At 39.9% G+C, this 24,541-nt stretch overlaps 1 protein-coding gene and 1 long non-coding RNA gene across 3 annotated transcripts; both read right to left on the bottom strand.

Annotated features, from left to right (window-relative positions):
• Positions 1 to 3,614: 3,614 nt before the first annotated feature.
• On the bottom strand, positions 3,615 to 7,571 carry LOC103696921 (cytochrome P450 72A15-like). Of its 2 annotated transcripts, none has more exons than XM_039125566.1 (5): positions 7,242 to 7,571; positions 5,715 to 5,938; positions 5,303 to 5,547; positions 4,526 to 4,913; positions 3,615 to 4,286 (listed from the first exon to the last, which is right to left on the bottom strand). In XM_039125566.1, exons 1-5 carry the CDS (start codon positions 7,531 to 7,533, stop codon positions 3,861 to 3,863), a joined length of 1,575 nt encoding a protein of 524 aa, XP_038981494.1. In that variant the 5' UTR covers positions 7,534 to 7,571; the 3' UTR covers positions 3,615 to 3,860. The 2 variants fall into 2 exon arrangements, with proteins under 2 accessions (XP_038981494.1, XP_038981495.1); XM_039125567.1 differs by lacking the exon at positions 7,242 to 7,571 and adding an exon at positions 6,421 to 6,766.
• Positions 7,572 to 9,687: 2,116 nt separating this feature from the next.
• LOC120110479 lies at positions 9,688 to 11,334 on the bottom strand. The gene is made up of 2 exons (XR_005511497.1): positions 10,332 to 11,334; positions 9,688 to 9,888 (listed from the first exon to the last, which is right to left on the bottom strand). It is a non-coding gene; the product is annotated as an uncharacterized LOC120110479 (long non-coding RNA).
• Positions 11,335 to 24,541: the final 13,207 nt, after the last annotated feature.

Raw genomic sequence — 24,541 nt, 5'->3', positions numbered from 1 at the left:
CGCACGAGTCCTCACATACTCCCCCCGTTCAAGCTCTGTCATCCTCATCAGGCTAAGGATTCAAATTCATTCAAATCTAATCACAAATACTACGATCGGCCTGTGGTTAGCCCCAATGGATCCGTTCTACAGTGTCTCCTAGTCCACATAGGTTATGGGCCAGCTCCTCTCTGATACTATTTGTCACACCCCAGGACCTCACCCAAAATGGCTAGCCGAAAGGTATTATTTGGATTCCTTGATCCTATATAAGTATCCAAGATCTACCCAGTGAATAACCGATGTGGGACTAAACACACGCCCGCATGGGTCCTCATAGGTGCAAGCCAACAATCATCATAGTGTATTACTATGGACCAATTATTGAGATGAGCCTAGCGCATCTCGGCGGTCGGTGGTATGTACCAATATGGTTGTGCATGCAGCGCACTCAATAATTTCTTAGGCCATAGTAACCCATATTGATGGAGTTTTGACCAAATTTCTATTTGCTGGTTGTCCTCTGTTTTTTGTGAGTGGACTATAAATTCATTGTGGCTGTCAGAACTATTCATTGAAAAAATTTCTCAATTTGTGTTTACTTTTTGGAGCAAAAGTTCTTGAACCGCTGGGACTCATTTTTTAGAGTACCAGGTGACAGGCCTTTTTTTAAGTGTTCGGGAGGCTTCTAATGTATAATTTTTAGCATTATGCCCTTCTATATTTGTTTGGTTTTATGGATTTGACCTTGTTTGATTTGTGATGCCATGTCATTACCTGATGGACTAGTATGTACATGAGAAGTTATCCTAGGAAAAAAATTGATGGAATTCATTTTTTGTGCTGTGAGTTCCCTTTTGCTGGTTGTGTTTTCCCCTCAAGAGGATGATTCTAGAAGGGGCCTAATTATTTGATTGACAGACATATATATATATATATATATATATATATATATATATGAGATAACTTTTGATGCAGAAAAAAAAGTTTATGTTAAAAATTACTGGTGAAGTATATTTTGTACTTTGTATTTCACGAGAAGTTATCATAGGAAAGGAATTGATGGAATTTACTTTTTGTATTATCCAATTATTTGTACAGTCATGAGAAACTGTAACAAAACTGAACTAACTAAAAAACTAATTACTTGTATAATCACAGGGACACTTTTTTGCTATGAAAACTGACTGATAAATGTTGTTATATTCATACCATGCGATATTCTACTGTTCTTACAAATGATGACCTATCTGTTTTTTCTATGGGTTAATGGTTAGATTAGTCAGAATACTCTATATCACACTCCCAACCCGAGATGGCGAGCCAAAGATCACGGCAACCGCCGCATACTCATAGAAAACTATTTCCGCAAGCATGCAAGACATCTCATCGCGATATCATAAACAAGCAGCAGAATAAATTTAAATAATTAATACTTAAATTCTAATTTAAATAATAAAATTAGAAGTCTTACCAAATCAATAACATTCCAAAATCTTGCAACTCTAAATTTAAATCTAGTCTAAATAAAGATGTCAAAATTTTATCTCTAATTACTCTCCCATGATAAATTTTTGAGTTAAGCTAGTTCTTCGGATCTGGAAAAGCAGTAAGAAATCGTATAATGAGCTATAGCTCAGTAAGTAATGAATACCTTAACTAGATAATTCATGTAATATCATAAAATATAAATACAAATTACAATGAATCAGTATAAAGATATAATCAACTCAATTTCAAAACACAAATTCATTAAAAATTATATTTTCAAATATTCGTATACATAATCAAAAATTCAATTCGAAATAAATCACATTCAACTCAACAGCCTTTAACTATCGCTACACTTACACCCTATAGCTAGGCCAGAAATAAAATCGTACTTATCTCCTATGAAATGGGCCAGAATACTGCACTTATACCCTACGGAGTGGGCTAGAATTTTATATTTATACCCTATAGCGGGGCCAGAAATAAAATCGATGAGTTCAATAATAATCGAAGTGTCAATGTATAGCCCCCAATTAGCAAGTTCCATAACATAATCAAACTGGGAGTTCAAAATTGATATATATCAAAGTTTTTTTATAAAATAACATATATATTATAATCCATGCATATACAATGTAAAATCAGTAAACAATTTAACAATAGTCCAAAAAATAATACTCTAATTTATATATCTATATTTTATTCAAAACAATATCTTATAAAATTCATAAATCACATATAAATAAATTAACAATTTATTTGATGTAAAAATAATATTATATAAATAAAAAAATCTAGAAAAGACAAATCATTACTTATCTTGCACGAACAACGAGTAAACAATCCGACTAATTCTAAAATCATCCTTCGGAACTTAATGTCCGAAATTGCACTATTATTTTATTAAAATTTAATCATGATTAATTTAAGAATAAAAATTCTAAGTCTTGATACCCTCATAGGGTTGGAAGTGTTGGACATGCCGGTCGGTTCGTTCAAAGAGGAATTTGTCTAATTATTCTCAGACTACTATATAGGTGGTTTAATAGAGATCAGGGGTGACCAATTCTAACAGTGTCCGAGAAGAGACAAGGTGGAGGGCTGGCATGCCGCCCGACAACCATGGAACATGCTCCTTCACCAAGATTGATTCAAAATCATGGAGAGAGATACCATACTAGATCTAACATTTCTAGAGAGAAATTCAGCAGAGAGAGAAATAGGAGAGAGAAAGGATAGGAAAGAGAGAGAGAAAGAGAGAATAGTGTCTTTTTAGCCGAGGAAAAGAAAAGGAGGGAGAAAGAGTGGTTGTGGTAATCCCTAGGATGAGGGGACCCACGGCCGACCAACAAGTGTCCGGGAGAGCCCAAACCCATAAAAAATAGGGGTTCGACCCCTTAAACCATGAAACAGAGGGATTCCAGTGGCTGGAACTTTGGCCATGGCCATGAGCTACTATAGGGGATCAGGGGTAGACCCTGGCAACCGGCGCCAACAACGAAAATAGCTTGAAAATAGAAGAAGAAGGCTGGTTTTCACAAAAGCAGGAGAAACAAAGCTATACCGCTTTACGGCCAAAATCTGGCAATCACCGGCTGGCATTGAGGCTCCAAAAGATCTAGAAGGAAAAGGAGAAAGGTAAATCGAAGATAGCCGGATTCCTTACTCGGTTTTTGGCGGCGATTAGACATGGTGTGGCACGAACAACGATCAGCATTCAAAGAGGAAAAACAAAGAGAAAAATAGCGGTAAGCTCAAATCAAGTTAAATCTCTAATGAGGGGTGAGAGAGGAATCAAGAGAGCCTCTAAATAGCCTAGTTGTGACCGGAATCCGATTTAGAGTCGAATTCCGTCCGACCTCCTCGGAGAGAAAGAAGACTCCCATCAGGAATCTCTTCCTTCTTCGCACGTGCGCAGCTTGTGCATTTTATTTTATTTTATTTTATTTTTATTTGGGCCAAAAGAACTGGGCCAGTCAAGTGGATCGGGCTCAGTTTACTGGATCTTACACTCTAGCTGTTTGATTACTTGCATAAGATACTTAGTTTGATGACAATGGATTTATGATTAAAATGTATAAAATTGAACTGCGACATGAATGGAGCAAACTAGCAATCCATCAATATTTCAACTTCATGCAGGATATGAGACTCAGCAACCTTCTCTTTCTCAATAATCCATGCTAAAATGCATAGTTTAATAATATTATGGAAAACACACCTCATGAAAGGAGTATAATACTAGTACCGAACAGAGCAAGTATCAGCACTAGGAACGGATCTCGCTCAAAACAAACAGTATGAGTGGATTATACATCCCACAGATGAACTTTTAATTGCAAAGATTACTATGATGATATTAATAAGTCTCCGTAGCATCGAAGATGATTTTAGAGCCTGTGTAAGACGATCTGAGCACCATATTGAGGATGAAGAGTTATCACATTGTAAGGAGCATGAGCATACGATGAGGAAGTCTCAAATGAAAAATGCTGAAGCATTGCGGCCAGAGCCAACTTAACTTCCATCATGGCAAAATTCTGGCCAACGCAGATTCGAGGACCCGCACCAAATGGAAAGAAGGCCCCTTGGACCTTTGATGCCTTCGAAACTCCTGAGGCAAACCGCTCTGGATTGAATTCACCAGCATCTTCACCCCAAAATTCTGGATCATGGTGCAAGAAGAGCAGAGGCAGCAAGAGTTGCACTCCTGGGGGGAAGGAGAAATCTCCCAATTTCACTTCCTTGTAGGTTTTCCGTAAGAGAAAAGTCGGTGGTGGATATAATCTAAGAACCTCATACAAAATCATGGTCACCTGCAGCATAAATTTGAAAGATTCAGGGATCTCCAATATTCTGCATTATAATTATATCATTTACTATTGCGATTAATAGCATCAAAGGAAAACATGTTAGAGGTCACTGATTCATGGTGCTTGTGTGTTGAGATCTGGCCAAAACCTGAGAGTGATAAAAGTTAGAAGCCACTAGAAAAAATCATAGATAAGAAATGCGGCATGCAGTTGTCTATCAGAGAGAGGGTAAATCTACTCACGATCTTTAATTGACTCAAGCTATCAAAGTCTGGCTTATTCTTTCCAAAGATTTGTAGAACCTCTTCTCTCGCACGAGCCTGCCAGCTAGGATGCATGCCTAGGACAACTACGGTCCAAGTTAGGAGAACCGTTGTTGTCTCGTGCCCAGCAAAGTAGAACAACTTGCATTCCTCGATCACGTCATCCTTGGTCATCCCAGTGTTCTTGGAGCCTCCTTGTTCTTGGGAGTATCTAAAATTTGATTCTATCAGCAAGCCTAGTAAGTCATCATTGGCAGCTCCTGCCTTTCTCATGGCACTCTCTCTCTGCTCGATCATTCGACTCAAAAGAGCCCGAATCTCTCTGTGAATTTCCTTCATCCGGTTGTTCGTCTTGGTGGGAAAAAACCTATGCAAAAAGGTCAAATTTTCAGTTCATATCGCCCTAACTTCTGGTGTCGCTTGCCTTTATAAAATTCAGAATTCTATTATAATAGCAATCATTTAGAATTGGAGAAGGCTGCTGTTGAGGAAAAGGAAAACAGGAACATGTTACGTGTTGCTAATAACATTTTTCTGATTGAGGAGGAAGGGGAACTCACTCAGCTTTTCATCTCTTTCAAAATCGAGGGAACAATTCTGAGAACATTGACAATCTCTTCCTAATAGGAGAAGAATAAACAAAGCTATATCTTTTCCAATCAGAATATTGAAGACTGTTTGCTAACTAACGAAACCTTCTTTCTTATTTTTTTATTAGATTAATTTATTGGAAGTAGTGAAAAGAGAGAAGAGCACCTGAAACCAGGGATGTATACATTTTGAATAACTTTCATAAGAAGCTCAGCTTGCTCTTCTAGGAGTTGAAATATCCGTTGGCCTTCTTTAAAGCTGCTACCAAATGCTGCGCGAGAGATGACATCTCCGGTAAGACCTTGGAATTCAGGCCAAACATCCAATTCACCAGATCCTTGCAAGCCAATATGCATGTCCCATCTTTTGATCAGTTCATCACAACAACTAGAAAAAGTTGGTAACATGCACTGCAAAGCAACAAAGGGAAGCAGACTACCATCAGTCACCCATTTTAAGTATGAAATAGCAGTGTATTATTTATTTATGAATTCTTGCTATTGAGTATGATGTGATATGCTACTCCTTAGTAGATTCTAAGGGATTCCCTTCATGTAATTCGTGACTATAAACCTACCTTCAATTTCTCCAGATGAAAAGCAGGGTTTATAATCCTTCTGTGTTTGGCCCATTTTTCACCATCATAATTTATAATTCCTCTAACCAGTAAATGCCCCAGTGGGTGTAGGGTTGGCTTCTCGAAGAGAGCAAACTTGTTTTTTGAAAAGACCTCCCTTACCAGTTCTGGATCCTTAAGGATCACTCGAGGATAAGGCCCAAACCAAGAGAGAACTATGTTACCTGCATTGACAAATCATATGCATTATCCTTCAGCAAAAAAAAGAAAAAGAGAAATCATATGCATTATTATTAGCAGTTGTTTGTTGTGATTGTTGTGGATCATGAAGCTAGCAAGACTATGCAAGCATTAGACGAACATGAGAATACATAAATTCCCTTTTAAAAACACAGGGATGAATAACTAAATAGAGAGAAGAGGCAAACCTCAAACTGCAAAATTAGAATCATGATATCTTGTGACCTTATATTGTTTAGATTGGTTCGCACATATACTCGTCAAAAATCCGAAGCTGTTATTGATAAATCCACAAGCTTCCTTTTCTGGTAATTAGCTATTGACCCAATTTGTTCTTAACAAAAGCTACCTTGGCAGGTAAGGCATCTACCAATACTAGATCTACCGGCCAGACATTAGAGAAGATCTAAAGGAATAATCAATAGCTTCAGATACCACAAAGAATCGAAAACAGGAGAAGGTTTACCGTGATCGTTGATGATTTGGTGGAGGAATGGGAGGACGCGAGGGGCAATGCAGTGAGAGAGAGGCAAAGGCTTGGACCGGGCCTCGTTGGAGAGCCGGGCCGTGTCCTTGAGGTCTCCGTGGAGGAACCGGTAGTGGGTGCCCTTGATACCCTGGGCTCGGAGGACGCGCTCGAGCCGCCGAGGCCTCCACCACACCCACTCTAAAGCCCTCACGGCCGATACCACCAATAGCAATAGACCCACCGCTCCCCAACTCATGCTCCCTACCATCCCCACGGATCCCAACCCCATCTACTTTGTTTTGCCTCTCACAGAACGGACACCTCGCTCGCTTCTTATAGAAGACAACCGAGAGGAGCTACATAAGAGTGGAGGGGAAAAGCGCTCTCTCGCCCAGTTAATAAAAGGACAGGAGGCTAGCCAGGCTTACCTCCTTCTTCTAGAAGCCGAGATCTTAAATGAAAAGCTACAAGGGAATCCTGTGGACGTACGCATGGTTATAAAAATGTTATGAGTGAAATGGTAAGTTGGCAGGGCGTGAATGAGACATCCATGCGTGGATGCTGATTATGCTGAGCTGAAGAGCTGCACAAACATGGCCCTCCAACCAATGTTACCCACAGAGTCCCAACTCCCAAATATAGGTACGAAAATCATGAGAACACCAACCTCAACAAGTAAGAAACTACTCCCATCTCTACCATGGCAGGTCAACCATCTGCCAACACTAGATCTACTGGCCGGACATTAGACGTTGATCTAAAGGAATAATCGATAGCATCGGATTCCACAAAGAATCGAAAATAGGAGAGAGGTTTACCGTGGTCGTTGATGACTTGGTGGAGGAATGGAAGGACGCGAGGGGCAATGCAGTGAGAGAGAGCCATAGGCTTGGACTGGGCCTCGTTGGAGAGGCGGGCCATGTCCTTGAGGTCTCCGTGGAGGAACCGGTAGTGGGTGCCCTTGATCCCCTGGGCTCGGAGAGCGCGCTCAAGCCGCCGAGGCCTCCACCATACCCACTCCACGGCCCTCACGGCCCATGCCACCAATAGCAGCAGACCCACCGCTCCCAAACTCATGCTCCCCACCGTCTCCATGGATCCCAACCCCATCTAGTTTGCTTCGCATCTCACAGAATGGACACCTCTTCGCTTCTTATAGAAGACGACCGAGAGAGGAGCTACATTAGAGAGAGAGAGAGAGAGAGAGAGAGGGGAAAGGAAAAGCTCTATCTCGCCCAAAAAAGTTAATAAAAGGACGAGGCTGGCTGGACGATCCATGGGGAGGCAGGCAGGCATGGTGCAGAGACACAAGCAATCTAACCTCGTTCTTCTAGAAGCCAACATTTTAAAGGAGGGAAGACAATTAATATCCACAAGCAATCTCACCTTGTTCTTCCAGAAGCCGATATCTTTAAAAGAAAAAAAAAATCTATATTCATTCTAAAAATTGATACAAATCAAATATCAAATATATCCACATTCATCCTAAAAGGATACGGATATATTTTATATATTAAAAACAAACATTAATAATAATCTATATTATAATTGGAGTCGTTAATATTCATATTTCACAAGCTAAATATTTATTTTAGATATATATAATAGATATCACGTATACAATGAAAAGTTCCTTCCTTTTTCATGAAATGTTCTTTTGACAAAATAGCTAAGATGGAGTAATTTACAAGAGTCGCTGAGAAAGAAAGAATTTTTCATTTGCATTAAATGGGTGTCCACCGGGTTCTTAGAAAAAAGGGCAAGTATTTTTATTATTATTATAATGATTTTCTTGGGAAAAATAACAGATCTTGCTGCTCGATATTTAATAAATTAGGCGGAAGCGCTTCACTTCCTTCATTAACATCAAAAAAAAAAAAAAAAAAAGTTATGCCTTTGGTGGTTTAGACAGCCTAGAAAGATCACCCTGTCACCCGGAAAAAACGAAGACCTTTGCGTGGTAAATGGAGAATGCTGCCTTACTGACTGCAGTAATGAGGCTATAAACCACACTCTACCTCATAAACCAACTTTTAACAGGCATGACCTTGTGCTATCTCTTTCTGTCCTTTATTTATTTTTTTGCTGTTATTGTCGTTGTTTCTCTACCTCATAGACCAACTTTTAACAGCCATGACCTTGTGCCATCTCTTTCTGTCCTTTATATATTTATTTTTCTTGCTGTTGTTGTTGTTGTCTTGTGGGTGGGCCGTCAATACATTGTGACTATCAGTTCTGATTCATGGAAAAAATTTCTCAATTTGTATTCATTTTTTGAGCGAAAGTTCTTGAACCCCTAGGACTCATTTAGCTCTTAGTCCGGTACCGGGCGATAGGACAAACACCCCACCCCTCCTCTTTTTTTTTTTCTTTTTTTTTTTTAACTTAGGAGGGGGAGGGAGGAGAATTAACCTCACCCGCATAGCAGCCCCCATTGGGCCTCCCTTCACCAGAAAATGTCCGATGTGGATAGACAATATACTCATACCCTTCCTAACTCGTGGTTGCCCACAAGTGAGTACGTCACCCCAGCACCATCTCAGTACCAGTGGATCAGAAGTGCTCCCATCGAGCGCGTCCAGACGGAAGACATCCGGTCCCCACATTTAATCGACGCCCGCGCATTTCGAACCTGGACCACGCTGGTAAAAACAAAGCCTCGTTCCATCTGTGCTACCACCTTGGTGCTCAAGATAGCACTGTTTTTTATCTAGATTTCAAATCTACCATTATTTTTCTGACTTGGACTATTCATGGTTAAGCTTCAGTTCATGACTAGCAATCCATAATTCCACAGTTCGGCTTGCGGTGACAAATCAAAATATTTGCATTTTGACCCGCAATGGCAAACCAAAAATATCTACGCTTCGGCCCGCAATATCAAACCAATATGCCACAGGTCTGCATTTCGGCCCACAATGACAAACCAAAATATCCGCACTTCGGCTAGTAGTGGCAAACCAAAATTATCTGTGTTTCGGTCCGCAGTGACAAACCAATATGTCACGGTTTGGCCCGCGACCAACAATCCATAACATGTCTAATTTAAATTCTTTTGTTCATATTCAAATCATTTAATTTCATCCAGAGAAAATATGACTCCATATTATATTTTCTACCCAAATTCTAAAATAACCTGCACATATTTCAAACAATCAAAACTATATTCCAAGCAACCATAATCACCGATAATTGATATAATATATATATATATATATATATATAATTGTATCAAAAATTAATCAATAATTATACGCTAAAATGATGCAAATCTCAAAATTAGCAACACATATTATAAAGTACATATTATTCATATAGGTAATTATGTACAGAACTTTTTTTTCTACCTGTGACAGACTCAAACAACAGGTACACCGATCATCTTTTCAATCTATAAACTCGAGAGCAAAGTGGCATGCGCAACACCTTTCTGTCTTGAGAATTGTCCCGCCTAGTTAGGCTTTGCTATTAAAGTGACCACAATAACAATAATTAATGGTATAAAATTATGAAAAGGATGATATTAAATTTTAACATTCCCTGCTTGAACTTTTGTTCGTACAATGCCAGCCCAAGACCCCTCGTGGGGTCCACCTGGGCAACCTAGGTTTATCTAGATAATTGGGCTCTCATAAAATATCTAGAGAGAGAAAAAATGATAAAGAGAAAGAAACATAAGAGAGAGAGAGCGCCACGGTCAGCCACCCCCCATGTTGGCCACCTCCGGCAACAGCGGCAACAGCGACCACGGCCTCCAATGGTGGTGGATGGTCGCATGAGAAGAAGGAGGGAAAAAAAATAGGGGACACCCTGTTCAAAAAGATCCGGCCATCTACTGGCTCAAAACTGGCCGACAAGCGCGACCATAGAATCCATGGAGGAGAGGGAAGAGGATTTAAAGGCCATACCACGTCTCCGACAAAGTCTTCTCGGCCCACTTTTCCGACGAGAATGGGCGGTGGTTCGCTAGTTCGCTTGACGGAAACATCAAAGGAGATCGCATGGATTCGCCGACGATTGATCGGAGGATTTGGGCAGGATGGCTAGAGGGGAGAGAGGGGTTTCTCTTATAAGATGAATCTAGCGGCGAGCCCTCGACTCCTTGTGCTCGTTGGAGTCCGGGAAGAAGCCGGACTCCGAGGAGTCGGCTTTTTCCGTTTCACGTGCCGAGCACACGAGGCATAAATAACTTTTTTGTTTCCTTCTTTGCTTTGAGATTCGTGTGGGGCAGAGATTGGAGACATAAATAATTCGGGCAAGTCATGATTGGTAGCTCCTGCCCGTCACGTGGCCCTCTCTCTCTCTCTCCTCAATTATTCTACTCAAAAAGCTCGAATCTCTCTATCTATTTCCCTTCATATGGCTGTTCTTCTTGGTGGGAATAAACCTATATAAAATGGTCAAATTTTGATCTCCTCGCAGCTGAGCTGGTGCGGTGTGGAAAGACATCTTTTATGCGAGAATTTATCTTAAAGAAGAATCGGTTACTATGATCGAGAAGATTTAAGATCGGTGCACTGTGACGAACGGACAGTCTTTACTTCACGACATCCGTATGATCGCTGGGGGTTATGGCTTCTTTCGAGCCACCTATGTTTATCGGAAATCGAACAGTACAGCTGACTGGATGCCCTTCTTCGCGGCGCATCACTCTAGTAGATCTTTTTGGGTGACACAAACGGATGTTTTTTAATCTTTTCGCTATTTTTTTTAATTTTATTGGTTGTACTCATATACGTATTGTGTGAGACATCGGTGTACCAAAAACAAAAAAAAAGAAAAAAAGAAAAAGCGGACATCTTCACATGGTTGGCTCTTAAAAATAGGTTACACAATAAGGAGTCGCCAGCTCCGATTTACCAAAAAAACGAATGGAGAGAAAGGCACCAGAGAAGAAAGGATGGCTAGTGAATGGAGAATGCTGCACCACTTCTTTATGGACTAGACGGCAAAAGAGGAGGCTATGAGGCAAATATAGAAAGGCATTCGACCAAGAGTACTGCCCAGGCACATGATGAGTTCATTTCCATGCGATTCTCCCTGTGTTGGGAACCCGCCCATGCCGCTGATATTTCAAAAAATTCAGATGGCAGCGGAATCGGCATAAGCGGGATCGACCGTTCATCGCGTGAACGTTGTTTAAAAATCGTTCGTAGATAGATAAGGATTAAAAATTTTTAAATAACATTAGAAGATCAGATCTTCACCTTGTGCGGGTAGATGATCACCGCAAACTGAAGTTCGTGGTCTAGGATGAAGGTTTGCTTGAAGCCGTTCAAGTGTCCGGCCTCTACGGGTATCCACACGAAGCAGTGATCCGATCAAAGCTCTCTTGTCTTCCCGGGGTGCTAGCTCCCTTGCAAAGACTTCTTTTGATGGCTGATTTTCTCTCTTTCAATCAACCCTTGATTGTGCTTGAGAGGAGGAAGAAGAAGGATGAAGAAGAGGAAGAAGAAGAATCCCCACGCAGCCTTCTTTCTTTTCCCTGCGTTGGAAGGAAGAAGGGAGGAAGAGGATGCCGCCAACACCTTTGGCTTTTATCTTCCTTGCTTGCGGCTGAACCAAGAGGAGAGGAGAGGGAGGCGTACGGCAAGGAGGAAGAGGACTTCTTCTATACCCTAGGTGCCGCTCACAAGTCCCTTTTTATAGACATGTGGAGCTCCTAACATTTAGGAGTTCTTGATGTCTTTCCTAAGAGGGGGCGCCGTCTCTTCTCCCTTCTCCACGTGGAAAGGGGAGGGGCTTATCCCCCTCGTCATGGTAAACCCTAATCCATATTAGGTAGGGATTGGAATGCCCTAATGTGGTCAAGCCCTAATCCAATTAGGCTTAGCCCAAGGGTGAACCAATTTGGATCCAATCTAGGTAAGTCCTAATCCAATTAGAACTTAAATCAATTTTGACTCAATTGAACTCTTCAATCCTAATCCAATTAGGAGTCTTATTGATTCATTAGATTAATAATTAATTGTGACTTAAGAAATCCTAATCCAAATTAGAACATATATAATTTTAGTCCTAATTCAATTAGGACTCTATTTGAATCCGAAGTCCTAATCCGATTAGGACTCTAGGAATCCTACTCCAAGTAGGAATCCAATTTTGATTCAAAACTCCTAATCTCATTAGGATTGCAGGAATCCTATTCCAAGTAGGAATCCCAGTCCTACTCCAACTAGGATTCCCAATCCTAATCCAATTAGGACTCTAGGAATCCTACTCGAAGTAGGACTCTTGTTTCAAGTCCAATTAATTAATTCCCTTTGTTCCTTCTTCAACTGAATATCAATCGAATTGATTACTTGTGATTCATAATCACTTTTCAACCATCGGATCAGTCAATACTTCTAGTGTGTGTGACCCCATAGGTTCTATTCTGACTGGTAGTGAGATATATTGTGATTTCTATCACTATATCATTGAAAACTCCTTTCAATGGGTTGGAACGATTCCAACTCAACTCATTAGGGTTTATCGATCATCGAGATAATCCTTGTGAGTCCCACCATCCACCAGTGACACCTAGCAGCATGTAGTGGCTACCCAGTAGAATAGAAAGATGAACCTCTAGGTGCAGTTACCATGTGATACAGTCCTACTATCATGGATCCCTACAGGACGGAGGTCATGGACAACTCGTCAAACCCCATCGTCTGTCATATGTCAAGATTTATTCGACTCGAGTTCGATAGTGGAAAACTCTTTCTCCACTTTATATTACTGCCCTGGCCAAGGTCTTAGAACTCAGTCTAACAAATCACATAGGATCACTCCTCTTCTATCAAGGTCGATAGATTCCTTGTAGGTGCATACCCTACTCCTACAGTGAACCTACTGCAGCCAATCTACACTGCATGGACCCATATGGCTAGAGACCATGTATGTGTGCAGTCAAACTACAATAACCTCACTGTGAGTAGCCGAAGCACCGCAGGTCAAAGGACCAGTCACACTACTGCAACATCAAGCAAGTCACTGACGAGTGGATAGACATCCAAGTGACTTCTTGTCTTGGTCACGCTCAGTACCCTTGTTCTCTAGCAAGCACCTGCACTATCACTTCAGTGTCCCTACACTGTGGACTCAAGTCTCGTCCATCCAGAAGGAAAGTGATCTGTGCACTGATCGGATCGATCACCGTCCTCGTGATGATCCATTGATCAGGAGCATTTAGAAATTAATCACTAATGATACATGGCTCAAATTCTCAACTCTTGAGAATATGCATCATCATCTTATTAATTCCTTGGATGATTCATAGACACAATAACAATATGAATGAAAAGATGCCTTTCATTTATTCAATAATAAATAGTCAAGTACAAAATTATATTCCTAGAATTAACAATGTGTCAGCCAGATTGGCTTCTAGGGCATACATCTAACAATCTCCCACTTGCACTAAAGCCAATTGGTCATATATCTTAGGCCCATCTTCTCAAGCTGGGCTTCAGTCTTTTGCTGACTCAGCTGCTTAGTGAATGGGTCTGCCACGTTGTCCGCGGAGTTTACTCTCTGCACCTCGACATACTTCTTCTCAACATAGTCGCGTATGAGGTGGAAGCGCCGCTCTATGTGCTTGGACTTCTGATGAGATCTTGGCTCCTTAGCAAGAGCTATGGCGCCATTATTATCGCAGTAGAGTGTTATGGCATCTGATGTCATCACGTCCAACTCTGCAATGAATTTCTTGAACTGGAAGCCTTCTTTAGCAGCTTCAGAGGCGGCGATATATTTAGCTTCCATAGTAGAATCAGCAATGATCGGTTGTTTAGAACTCTTCCAATTCACCGTACCACCATTGCGCAAGAACACATATCCAGATGTTGACTTCCTATCATCCACATCAGTCATGAAGTCTGAATCTGTGTACCCTTCTACCTTTAACTCTGATGATCCTCCAAAAACCAAGAATAAATCTTTAGTTCTTCTCAAGTACTTAAGAATATTCTTCACAGCTGTCCAGTGTTCTTCACCTGGATTCGACTGATATCTGCTTGTGACACTCACAGCAAGGGCTATATCAGGTCGTGTACATAGCATGGCATACATGAGGCTCCCTATTGCCGATGCATAGGGGATCTTGCTCATGCGTTGAATCTCTTCAGATGTATTGGGGCATATCTTCTTGGAGAGATGAATTCCATGCCTTAGGGGGAAGAGACCCCTTTTAGAGTTTTCCATGCTGAACCTTTTCAGCACTTTCTCTATGTACATCTTCTGTGAAAGGCCAAGCATCCTTTTAGATCTATCTCTATAGACCTTTATTCCCAAAATATAGGATGTTTCCCCAAGGTCTTTAATGGAGAATTCTTTTGACAACCAGACCTTGACCGAGGTTAGCATGGGAATATCATTCCCTATCAGTAGGATGTCGTCCACGTACAGTATGAGAAATACGACAGCGCTCCCACTAACCTTTTTGTAAACACACGGTTCCTCTTCGTTTTTGATGAAATCAAACATTTTGATTGCGTCATCGAAACGAGTGTTCCAACTCCGAGACGCTTGCTTTAGTCCATAGATGGACCTTTGCAGCTTGCAGACCTTGTGATCTCCATCACTGGAAGTGAAACCCAAAGGCTGTTCCATATAGATATCTTCATCAAGATATCCATTCAGGAAAGCAGTTTTCACATCCATCTGCCAGATTTCATAATCATGAAATGCTGCAATGGCAAGCAATGTTCGGATGGATTTTAGCATGGCTACAGGTGAAAAGGTCTCCTGATAGTCAATGCCTTCGCGCTGACTATATCCTTTCGCCACAAGCCTTGCCTTATAGGTCTCTACCTCTCCATCCGAACCTATCTTCCTTTTGTAGATCCATTTGCATCCAATAGGTACAATACCTTCTGGTGGGTCTACTAAGGTCCAGACTTGGTTGGAATGCATGGAGTCTAACTCTGACTTCATGGCTTCCAGCCATTTCTCGGAATCGATATCAGATATCGCCTCGTTGTAGGTTTTGGGATCCTGTATATGATCCCTATCTCCCACTAGGAATATTTCCTCGGTATCCTCTTCTAGTATACCTAAGTATCTATCGAGAGGATGGAAGACCCTATTAGATCTACGAGGTGGTCGAGGGACATCATGTACTGGCTCTGTATGAATGGGTTCAATAGGATCCATGACTCGTTGCTTTTCAGAGACTTTCTCTTCAAGCTCAATTTTCCTCCCACTGCCTCTATCAAGGATAAACTGATTTTCCAAGAAGATGACATGACGGCTCACAAACACATTGTGATCCTCTGAAACGTAAAAATTGTATCCTAATGACTCTTTAGGATATCCTATAAAACGAGCACTTATGGTCCTAGCCTCTAGTTTGTCCGCCTGTAGTCTCTTGACGTGGGCCGGACATCCCCAAATCTTGAGATGACCTAGACTTGGTTTCTTACCATGCCATATCTCATACGGTGTGGTAGGAACGGATTTAGAGGGAACTCTATTCAATAAATAAATCGCTGTGAGTAAGGCATCTCCCCAAAGAAACATAGGTAAATCAGTGAAGCTCATCATGGACCTGACCATATCCAATAGGGTCCGATTCCTCCTCTCTGACACCCCGTTGAGTTGAGGTGTACTCGGAGGTGTCCACTGTGAGACTATGCCATTTTCCTTGAGATAGTCCTGGAATTCCCCACTAAGGTATTCTCCTCCTCGATCTGATCGAAGAGCCTTAAGAGGTTTTCCAGTTTGTTTTTCTACTTCATTCTTAAACTCTTTGAACTTTTCAAAAGATTCAGACTTGTGTCTCATAAGATACACATAACCATACCGTGAATAATCATCGGTAAAGGTAATGAAGTAAGAATAACGTCCCCTGGCTAGCACATCGAATGGGCCACATACATCTGTATGTACTAGGGTAAGTATTTCAGTGGTCCTCTCCCCATGTCCTACAAAGGGCAGTCTAGCCATTTTTTCTTGAAGACAGGACTCGCAAACTGGATATGACTCGGAAGTCAATGAGCCTAAAGGCCCATCTTTATCCATTTTGTTCATTCTGTCTTCTCCAATATGGCCAAGCCTGAGGTGCCACAAATATCTTTGGTTTATCTCATCTCTAGATCTTTTGGATCCTTTGGCACTCACTTCTTGCTCGGTAACATTCACAGATACATTCATATGTAAATGATAGAGACTGTCGATCATGAAACCACGTGCAACTATTTTATTTCTGAAATAAATAGAACAGCAGTCTTTGTCAAAAGTAAAAACATGACCTTCCTGTGCTAGACATGAAACAGAAATCAAATTTCTGCTAGCAGCAGGTACATAATAGTAGTCTCTAAGTAATAAACTAAATCCAGACGGTAGTCGTAGATGGTAGGTGCCCACAGCCACAGCAGCAACTTTTGCCCCGTTGCCAACCCGAAGGGCTACCGCACCTTCCGCCAGTCTTCTACTTTTCTTTAGACCCTGCATGGTAGTGCACAAATGAGCACTAGAACCAGAATCTATAACCCAACTAGAAGTAGAAGAAACCGTTAGATTAGTTTCAATAATGAGCAAGTCTATACCTTCTGAAGGTATGTCACCTTTCTTGTTCTTCAGGCTCTCGAGGTATGAAGGATAGTTTCTCTTCCAGTGGCCGTCGACATTGCAGTGGAAACATTTTTCTTTGTCGTTAGCCCTTTTCTTTTGAACTTCCTTCTTTGGCTTCTTGTCCTTTTTCTGCTTCTTAGCAGGCTTCTTTTTCTTCCAAGTAGACTTTCTCTTGGAACCAGAAGTCAATTCAGCAGCAAGGACATTGCCTCTTTAAACCTTTCAAGGCTCCCTCAGCAGTTACCAACATGTTTATCAGTTCAGTCTTAGTGCATTCAATCTTATTCATGTGGTAGTTTACTATAAACTGACCAAATGAATCAGGAAGGGATTGAAGGATCGGATCTACTTGCAATTCCTTGTGCATATCCATAATTAGAATTTGTATCCTAAATGTCAATCGTCAGCATATTGATGATTGAATTTTGTAAATGAATTGACAAATTAATAAAGTGTTATTTGGCATTATTCATCATTTCATCTTCAAATGAACTCTTATATGATGAAGTCCTTAGGACTTATGTTATGATAAAGGAGGATTTATCTTTGAGTCCTTAAACTTGTTTGCGACGAAATGATATGTTGTTACTAGGACGACAACATTATCGAGATTAGGTCGTTGTGTGACATATACGTTGGTTGTCCTCTTAACCAAGGAGTGTGGAGACACTGGTATGCCACACAAGTGAAGTGTAGAAGTACATTTCACTAAACGTGACCAATTCCGGAACGCTCTACTGTCGAGAGATGTTCCGAGTGGATATGGGTATAAGTTTGGCCCTCTGACCTGAGGCCGCAACCTGTGACTAGCAAGCAACTCACTGTACTTTGGTACCGGACTACCTGAATTTCTAATTCAGTGACGGAAGGTCACTGGGTGCAGTCAAGTACTTGCGTAGTCAGTTGTGAGTCAAGATGGAATTGACCCCTCCTGAAAACAGGAGATAATGTCTTGTGATTAATTTAGCAAAACCTTGGCCAGGGTAATCCCAGTGAGGAGTCACGGGATATCTAAAGTTAATCACATAATGGATGTACTAATTATAGGGTTGACAGTGAGCTCTAAGTCATCCTGGCATTAGGAGTCAAAGGGATTGAATTATACAGTAACCATAGTTCAGGGTTTCAGAATATTTGCTTCGCATATATTCGACCTATCCGGACGTCGGGTACCATTGCTAGATGGTCACATCGATTAGTGTAGAAAATTGTTTCTATACTACCGGCTTAGGTTCGAACCTATGAGGTCACACGCATAGAAGATTCCTGATTGATCAAGAAAGCTGATGAATGATTAAGAATCATTCAGGGATAATTTGGTCAATTTGATTGGCAAATTATCTTATAAAATAATTAAAGTAATTATTGAAGGATTAATTAGTAATTAAATTACTAATAAACTCAATTTGATTGAGTAATTGTGCTAAGGATGAGCCAAATTGAATTGGATTCAAGTTTGGGCTCAATCAGGGTTTTAACCTGATTGGATTAGGTCAAAACCAAAAAGGACTTAAGCTGATCAAATTAATTTTAAATTAATTTGTTCTTAATTGGGGATTGACCTAATTGAATTAGGTCCAACACAAAGTAATAATTCAATTTGATTGAGTTTGCATGAGCCAAAATTGAATTGGATTCAATTTGAGCTCAATCAGGGTCTGACCTGATTAGATTGGGTTCAACCAAATTGCTTTGTTTTAATTCGGGTTTGACCAAATTTGATTAGGTGCAACCCAAGGGGATTAGGCTCAGATGATGTGGCAATTATTGGTGACATGGAATTGGATTTCATGAATTTTAAATAAACCAAAATTATTGCATGGCACATGGACCCATTGCTTGACACATGGCGACATTGTTTGTTATTTGAATTTAAATTCAAACATTAAGCAATGTGTTAAATGATTTTAATCACTCAAACCATCAGCCAAGGTGGCGTCTGAGTTTTTGAATGGATTAAATTCGAATTTCAAGACGTGATTTCGAAATTATGAAGTGTTTTACCTTGCCGCATGGATTTCAAATTCCTTCCCTCTTGCACATGTGTTTAAAATTTGAATTTAAATCAGATTTGGTTGAGATCTGATTTGGGTTGTTCCTATTCCTTTGCATGTGCCAACTAAAAGAGGTTTTCTGAAAATAAATTTTGAATTTTGAATGAAAATTCGGAGGCCATTAAAAGGGGTCAAACATGGGCACCAAAAACACATCCATTGCAGCCTTCTTCCTCACCCGCCTCCTCCTCCTCTTCTTCTCCATTTTAGATAGGGTTTTCAAGGTGAATATCTAGAAGATTCAAGATCAGATCTGAGTCCTCTACTTCCCTTACAAACCTCATCTCTATCTGCTTCAAGACGATTGATCAAGAGTTGATTGAATTCCGGCGGGCAGATTTCAGCTTTCAAGTGTTCTGCAGCTGCTAGCACTGTTGCGGAAGAAGATCCTTCAGGACTTCGCGTGTACTTCTCGTAGAGGCCATTTATGTGCGTGGCTGCGAAGTCAAGAATCAGATTCACAACTTTCATCCATCATAAAAGGTATTAATCTAGCATTAATCATTTATTATGGTGTCAAGGTCTAGGTCCAATTTCCCGAGGTTTTACCCTCTTTTGGGGCTTCTCACGGAGATATCTCCAGAATCCATTCGATGGATATTCGAAGATTAATTGGAATAGAGTTCTTAAGTTTCAGATCTGATAGTTAATCATGCATAAAAGTTTTAGCATAAGTGTTTAAACGATTCCGGCATAATCCTATGTGTTCTTAAGGTGCTGATTTCTAGATTTGATCTTGTAAGCATGCATGAATTAAATTGTTTGATTCGGTTTTTCCGCTGTGTTTTAAAACTTAAAAAGAACTACGTATGGCTTGATCCCCCTTATGAAGGGGTACGTAGGCAACCCGATCAGGTTCAGCCATGGTTTTCAAAAAAAAAAAAATTCAGCATGCTAAACACCGAAGAACCTAGGATTCACTTTTAGTCCATACCGAGCTTCTCAAGCTCCTCTAGGTCCTTGATCATGGTCAGACCGTGATCATGGACAGACTGCCCCTCGCGCATCTTCGCTTTGAAAAGCCTCTTGGACACTTCAAAATGAGCTGTGCGACTCTGCTCACTATACAACTCTTGCAGGTGTGCCAGTATGTCCCTAGCAGTCTTCATATTTTCATGCTGGCATTGGAGTTCATTTGACATGGATGCCATCATATAGCATTTTACTCTAATGTCATCATCCAACTACTTTTTATGCATCTCACGCTGAACATCAGTAGAACGTGTTGGTAGTGTGGGTGTTGCCCAAGGTGACAACCCAAGAGGGGGGGTGAATTGGGTCTTTTAAAACTTTTAAACTACTTCTAAAACTTTTTGATTAACTATGCTAAGTTGTCTAGATGCACAGTGAAAGTTAAACTTAGCAAGGGTTTGATGTATAGACTTCGACTTGATTAAATATGCTTGCAACTAAAGGATGTGCGGATAAGAATTAAGCAAGCAATTTATCTAAGTAAGTAAGTGTGTTAGTTAGACAATAACTAGAGGCATTACAAACACAAAGGACATATAGTGGTTCGGTGCACCCCAGCACCTACATCCACTCCCCAAGACCTCTTGGGAATTTCACTATAATCCTACCGATTACAGCCGGTTGTTTTACAAGCTCACAACCCAACTTGTTGTTTTACGAGCGCACAACGAACTCGGTCGGTTTTCCCAGGCTCACCGACTAGAACCACTCCGATTGTTTTCCCGGGCTCACAATCAAACCCTTACACGTTGGTTTTACCCTCGGCTCACCAACAAACCTTAATCCCGTTGGTTTTCCCTTTGGCTCACCAACAAACCTTACACCGTTGGTTTTCCCTTTGGCTCACCAACAAACCTTTAACCCCTTGATTCAATCCCTTGATTGAATCAAGTTACAAGATATTAAAACAAAGAATAAAAACAAATCAAAGCTTCTTAAACAAGCAGATATGACAATATAAACAAATAGAGTAAAGAGAAGCCCTCAAACGAGTTTTGAAGATGGAGGAGCTCGGCTTCTTCTTTACTTGATCCTCCTCTGATTTGGCATGAAGTAGAGGATCCCCGAGGCAGCACACGGATGGAGAGGAAGCTTTCGGATTCACTTGGATGCTCTTCTTCTCTCTATTTCGTTTTGGATGGCCCTTTTGTGCTTATGGGAGATTTCCTTTGTAATCTCTTTGAGATCTCTTTCCTAGATGATCTCTCCCACTTCCATGCATTCTCCCCTAGCTCTCTTCTTGTTTTTATAGCTTTAGATGGAGTGGAAACAAGAATATAGCCGTTAGAGACAAAAATAGAGCCGTTGGAACCAGTCTGCAGCTCCTGACAATATGACCGTTGGGTTTGGAGTCGACTCGCGCGATCAGGAGTCGGCTCGGCTGTAGCAGGAGTCGACTCGAGCTTTTCCGGAGTCGACTCGGCAACTGTTCCAAGTTTGAATTAAAGTTGCCGTCTTGACTGGGAGTCGACTCGACTTAACCCGGAGTCGACTCGCCAACTTCTGGCGCTGACCTGGCAATTTTGGAGTCGGCTCATCCTCTGTAGTCCGTGGATCCAAATTTGAATTTTGTCCACTCGAGTCGACTCGACTGTCCTGGGAGTCGACTCGAATCTCAAAGCCCGAACTCCCGATTCTCTGTCTTTTGGCTCATCCAGTCTTGGAGTCGACTCGAACTTCCTTGGAGTCGACTCGGCTCTCAGTTTCCGAAAGTTGGTCTTCTGCCATCTTAGTGTAGCGCTGCCTTGGAGTCGACTCGAGCTGTCTGGGAGTCGACTCGAATCTCAGAGTCGGAAAAACTGATCCTCTGTATTTTGGAGCCGCGCTGCCTTGGAGTCGACTCGACTTGTCTTGGAGTCGACTCGCCTCTCAGAGACGAAAATACCGTCTTCTGTCTTGGGGTTGCGCTGTCTTTGGAGTCGACTCGGACTTTGTGAGAGTCGACTCGAATCTCAGTGTCCAAAAACTGCTTCTCTGAGTTTTCCCTTGTGTACCACTGAGAGTCGACTCTCGCTTTCTTTGGAGTCGACCCGGCAACCATTGGAGTCGACTCGAATTCCTCAGGAGTCGACTCGAAGACTATTCTTTTGAATTTTCCTTTGAATTTGCTCCTCCAATTTGAATCTTTTGAACTTTAAAGTTGGGCCAATGAATTGTAGCTTTCTTCTAACTTTTCTTGAGTGCTTTTGGAGGCCTTCTTGTGTTCTTCCAACTTGCTATGTTCCTTGCAAAATAAATATCTTTCTCCTTGCAACATAAACATTAGTATCTATACTTCAAGGTGTTGTGATCATCAAAATCAATCTATGAATCAATCTTTGGGTCATCAATCTCCCCCTTTTTGATGATGACAAAACTTGGAGTATATGCAATATAAAAGATATTGTTTTCTAGAAGTAATACATAGCAAAGTTGCATGAAGTAGACAACATGTATATTTAAAACAAAACATACTTCATGATAATGCTTTAGATTTAATCAGCTTAACACAATCAATATATTTCAGTTCAAGCTGATTATCACTACATAGCAAAGTTGCATGAAGTAGACAACATGTATATTTAAAACAAAACATACTTCATGATAATGCTTTAGATTTAATCAGCTTAACACAACCAATATATTTCAGTTCAAGCTGATTATCACAAAGCATTATAAGCATATACTTAGATATTTCTCCCCCTTTTTGACAGCATCAAAAAGATAGTGAAACATTAAGCACAAAGATCAGAACACTCAAATATTTCTTTCCCTTACTGTACTCTGGTTTGAATGTTATATTATTGCCAGGATATGAATCATTTAACTCAAGGCAATAATATTGGAATCAGATTAGTGAGCACAGATCAGAGCCAATTAAGATAATTTCAGAGCAGAACACATTGAATGTGATTTCAAGAAGTTTTCTAATTTGATACCACAGATAGTTTTCTAATCAAGTGTGGGTGGAATCTCTCTTAGGTTAATTCAAGAAGTACCACAAATGATATTCAATGAAAACACGAGTGGAAATCTAACCTCTCTTCAATAATAAGTATGAAAGCTTGTTCAATTAAGACCTTTTGCCCAATCTATTAAGTATTTTATCAAACATGAGAGCAATTTTGATTAATTTTCAGAGTAAAAGATCAAAACTTATATATGTGAAAGACATATCATCATGTTGGGTCATTAATTCTTAATGACTTCAAAGGTTCTTTATAATAATAAGTGCATTTGAGCACAAATACCAAATTATGAAATCATGCAATTTGTGATACATCTTAGAGCTCTTTTAAAGACTTTCTTTTATTCCTTTAGAAAATAAGCACAATTTGATACATAAAATAATGAATTGGCACAAAATAGAAGTTCTAAAGAGTAAGCCAATTAAAACTCATTAGTGAGGTTCAAAATAGATTTTCTAAGAGATACTCAAGAAAATTTAATACATTGTTCTCCTCCTTTTTCATTAAATTAGAGGCTCTTAAGATTTGCAATTTGGTTCAAGAGTGATGCATGAGATATACTAACCAAATAACACGCCTCAAGGTGTATCATAAAGATTTTCAGATTTAAATTTCAGATGATACATATTGGAGAGTATTAGAATCACTTTTCATTTAGTATTCTTTCTCTCTCCTTTAGTTATAGATTTATGTGATTAAGTTCCATAAGACCTCTCCTTCTGAAATTTTCTTTCTCCCCCTCAATTGATCATTCCATTTAAGAGTTTAGAATCCTAAGATAATGTTCAATAAAATTGTCAATCTCAAAAATATATTTTCTATAAGTTTCAGCTTATTTTCATAAGACTCAAGGTTTGAGATAAGACAACCTTTATAGAACTCATCTCAAGGTAATTTAAAGCATGTCTTGCAATATAAGGAAGTTCATAAAAATCAATCCATAAGATTTAAGGTATACATCAAATTGAAGTAACTTTAGGATAAGATACTGAATATCTAAAGCTCCCCCTCAAAAGATGCGTACTTCTTTAATCATTCTTAATTGTTGAATTTCAGACTTTAGTGATAAACGTGAATAACACTAAAATTCTGTAATATCAAGAATGTAGAGTAATCTAGTATTATTTCAAAATTTGTAGTAATTACTCTTTCTAATCCTTTACGAACAAGTTATGCTTTCTCATAATCTTAGAGAAAATGTGTAGAAATATTAATCAGAAAATGATTCATTTGAAGCTTAGTTTCTTTCAACCGCATTTACATTTTCTTTCTTTTAGAATCATTTGAGTGAGCTGAAATATTTCTAGCTTTAAGATCATTCACTCTATTGATAGAAGTGTTTAATAATGTAGGGGAGAAAAACATATAGATGATTATTGAAATATATATATTTTTAGAACTCAATTTCTTAATCATAGTTTTTCACCAATGTATTCATGAAACACAATAAATCTTTTTAATATCAAAATAAAATCATATATTTAGAAATTTTTGTTTGCAATCAAGATCATCGAAAAACACATCATTTGGACCAATATTAGTACACTTTGAAGATAAGAAATGATATGTTTCGGATGCGTATCGGAGCAA

The sequence above is a fragment of the Phoenix dactylifera genome, chromosome 4, assembly GCF_009389715.1.
Source record: "Phoenix dactylifera cultivar Barhee BC4 chromosome 4, palm_55x_up_171113_PBpolish2nd_filt_p, whole genome shotgun sequence".
In the NCBI taxonomy this organism is placed as follows: Eukaryota; Viridiplantae; Streptophyta; class Magnoliopsida; order Arecales; family Arecaceae; genus Phoenix; species Phoenix dactylifera.
The sequence above is the reverse complement of the archived record's forward strand: the minus strand, read 5'-3'. Positions and strand labels throughout refer to the sequence as shown.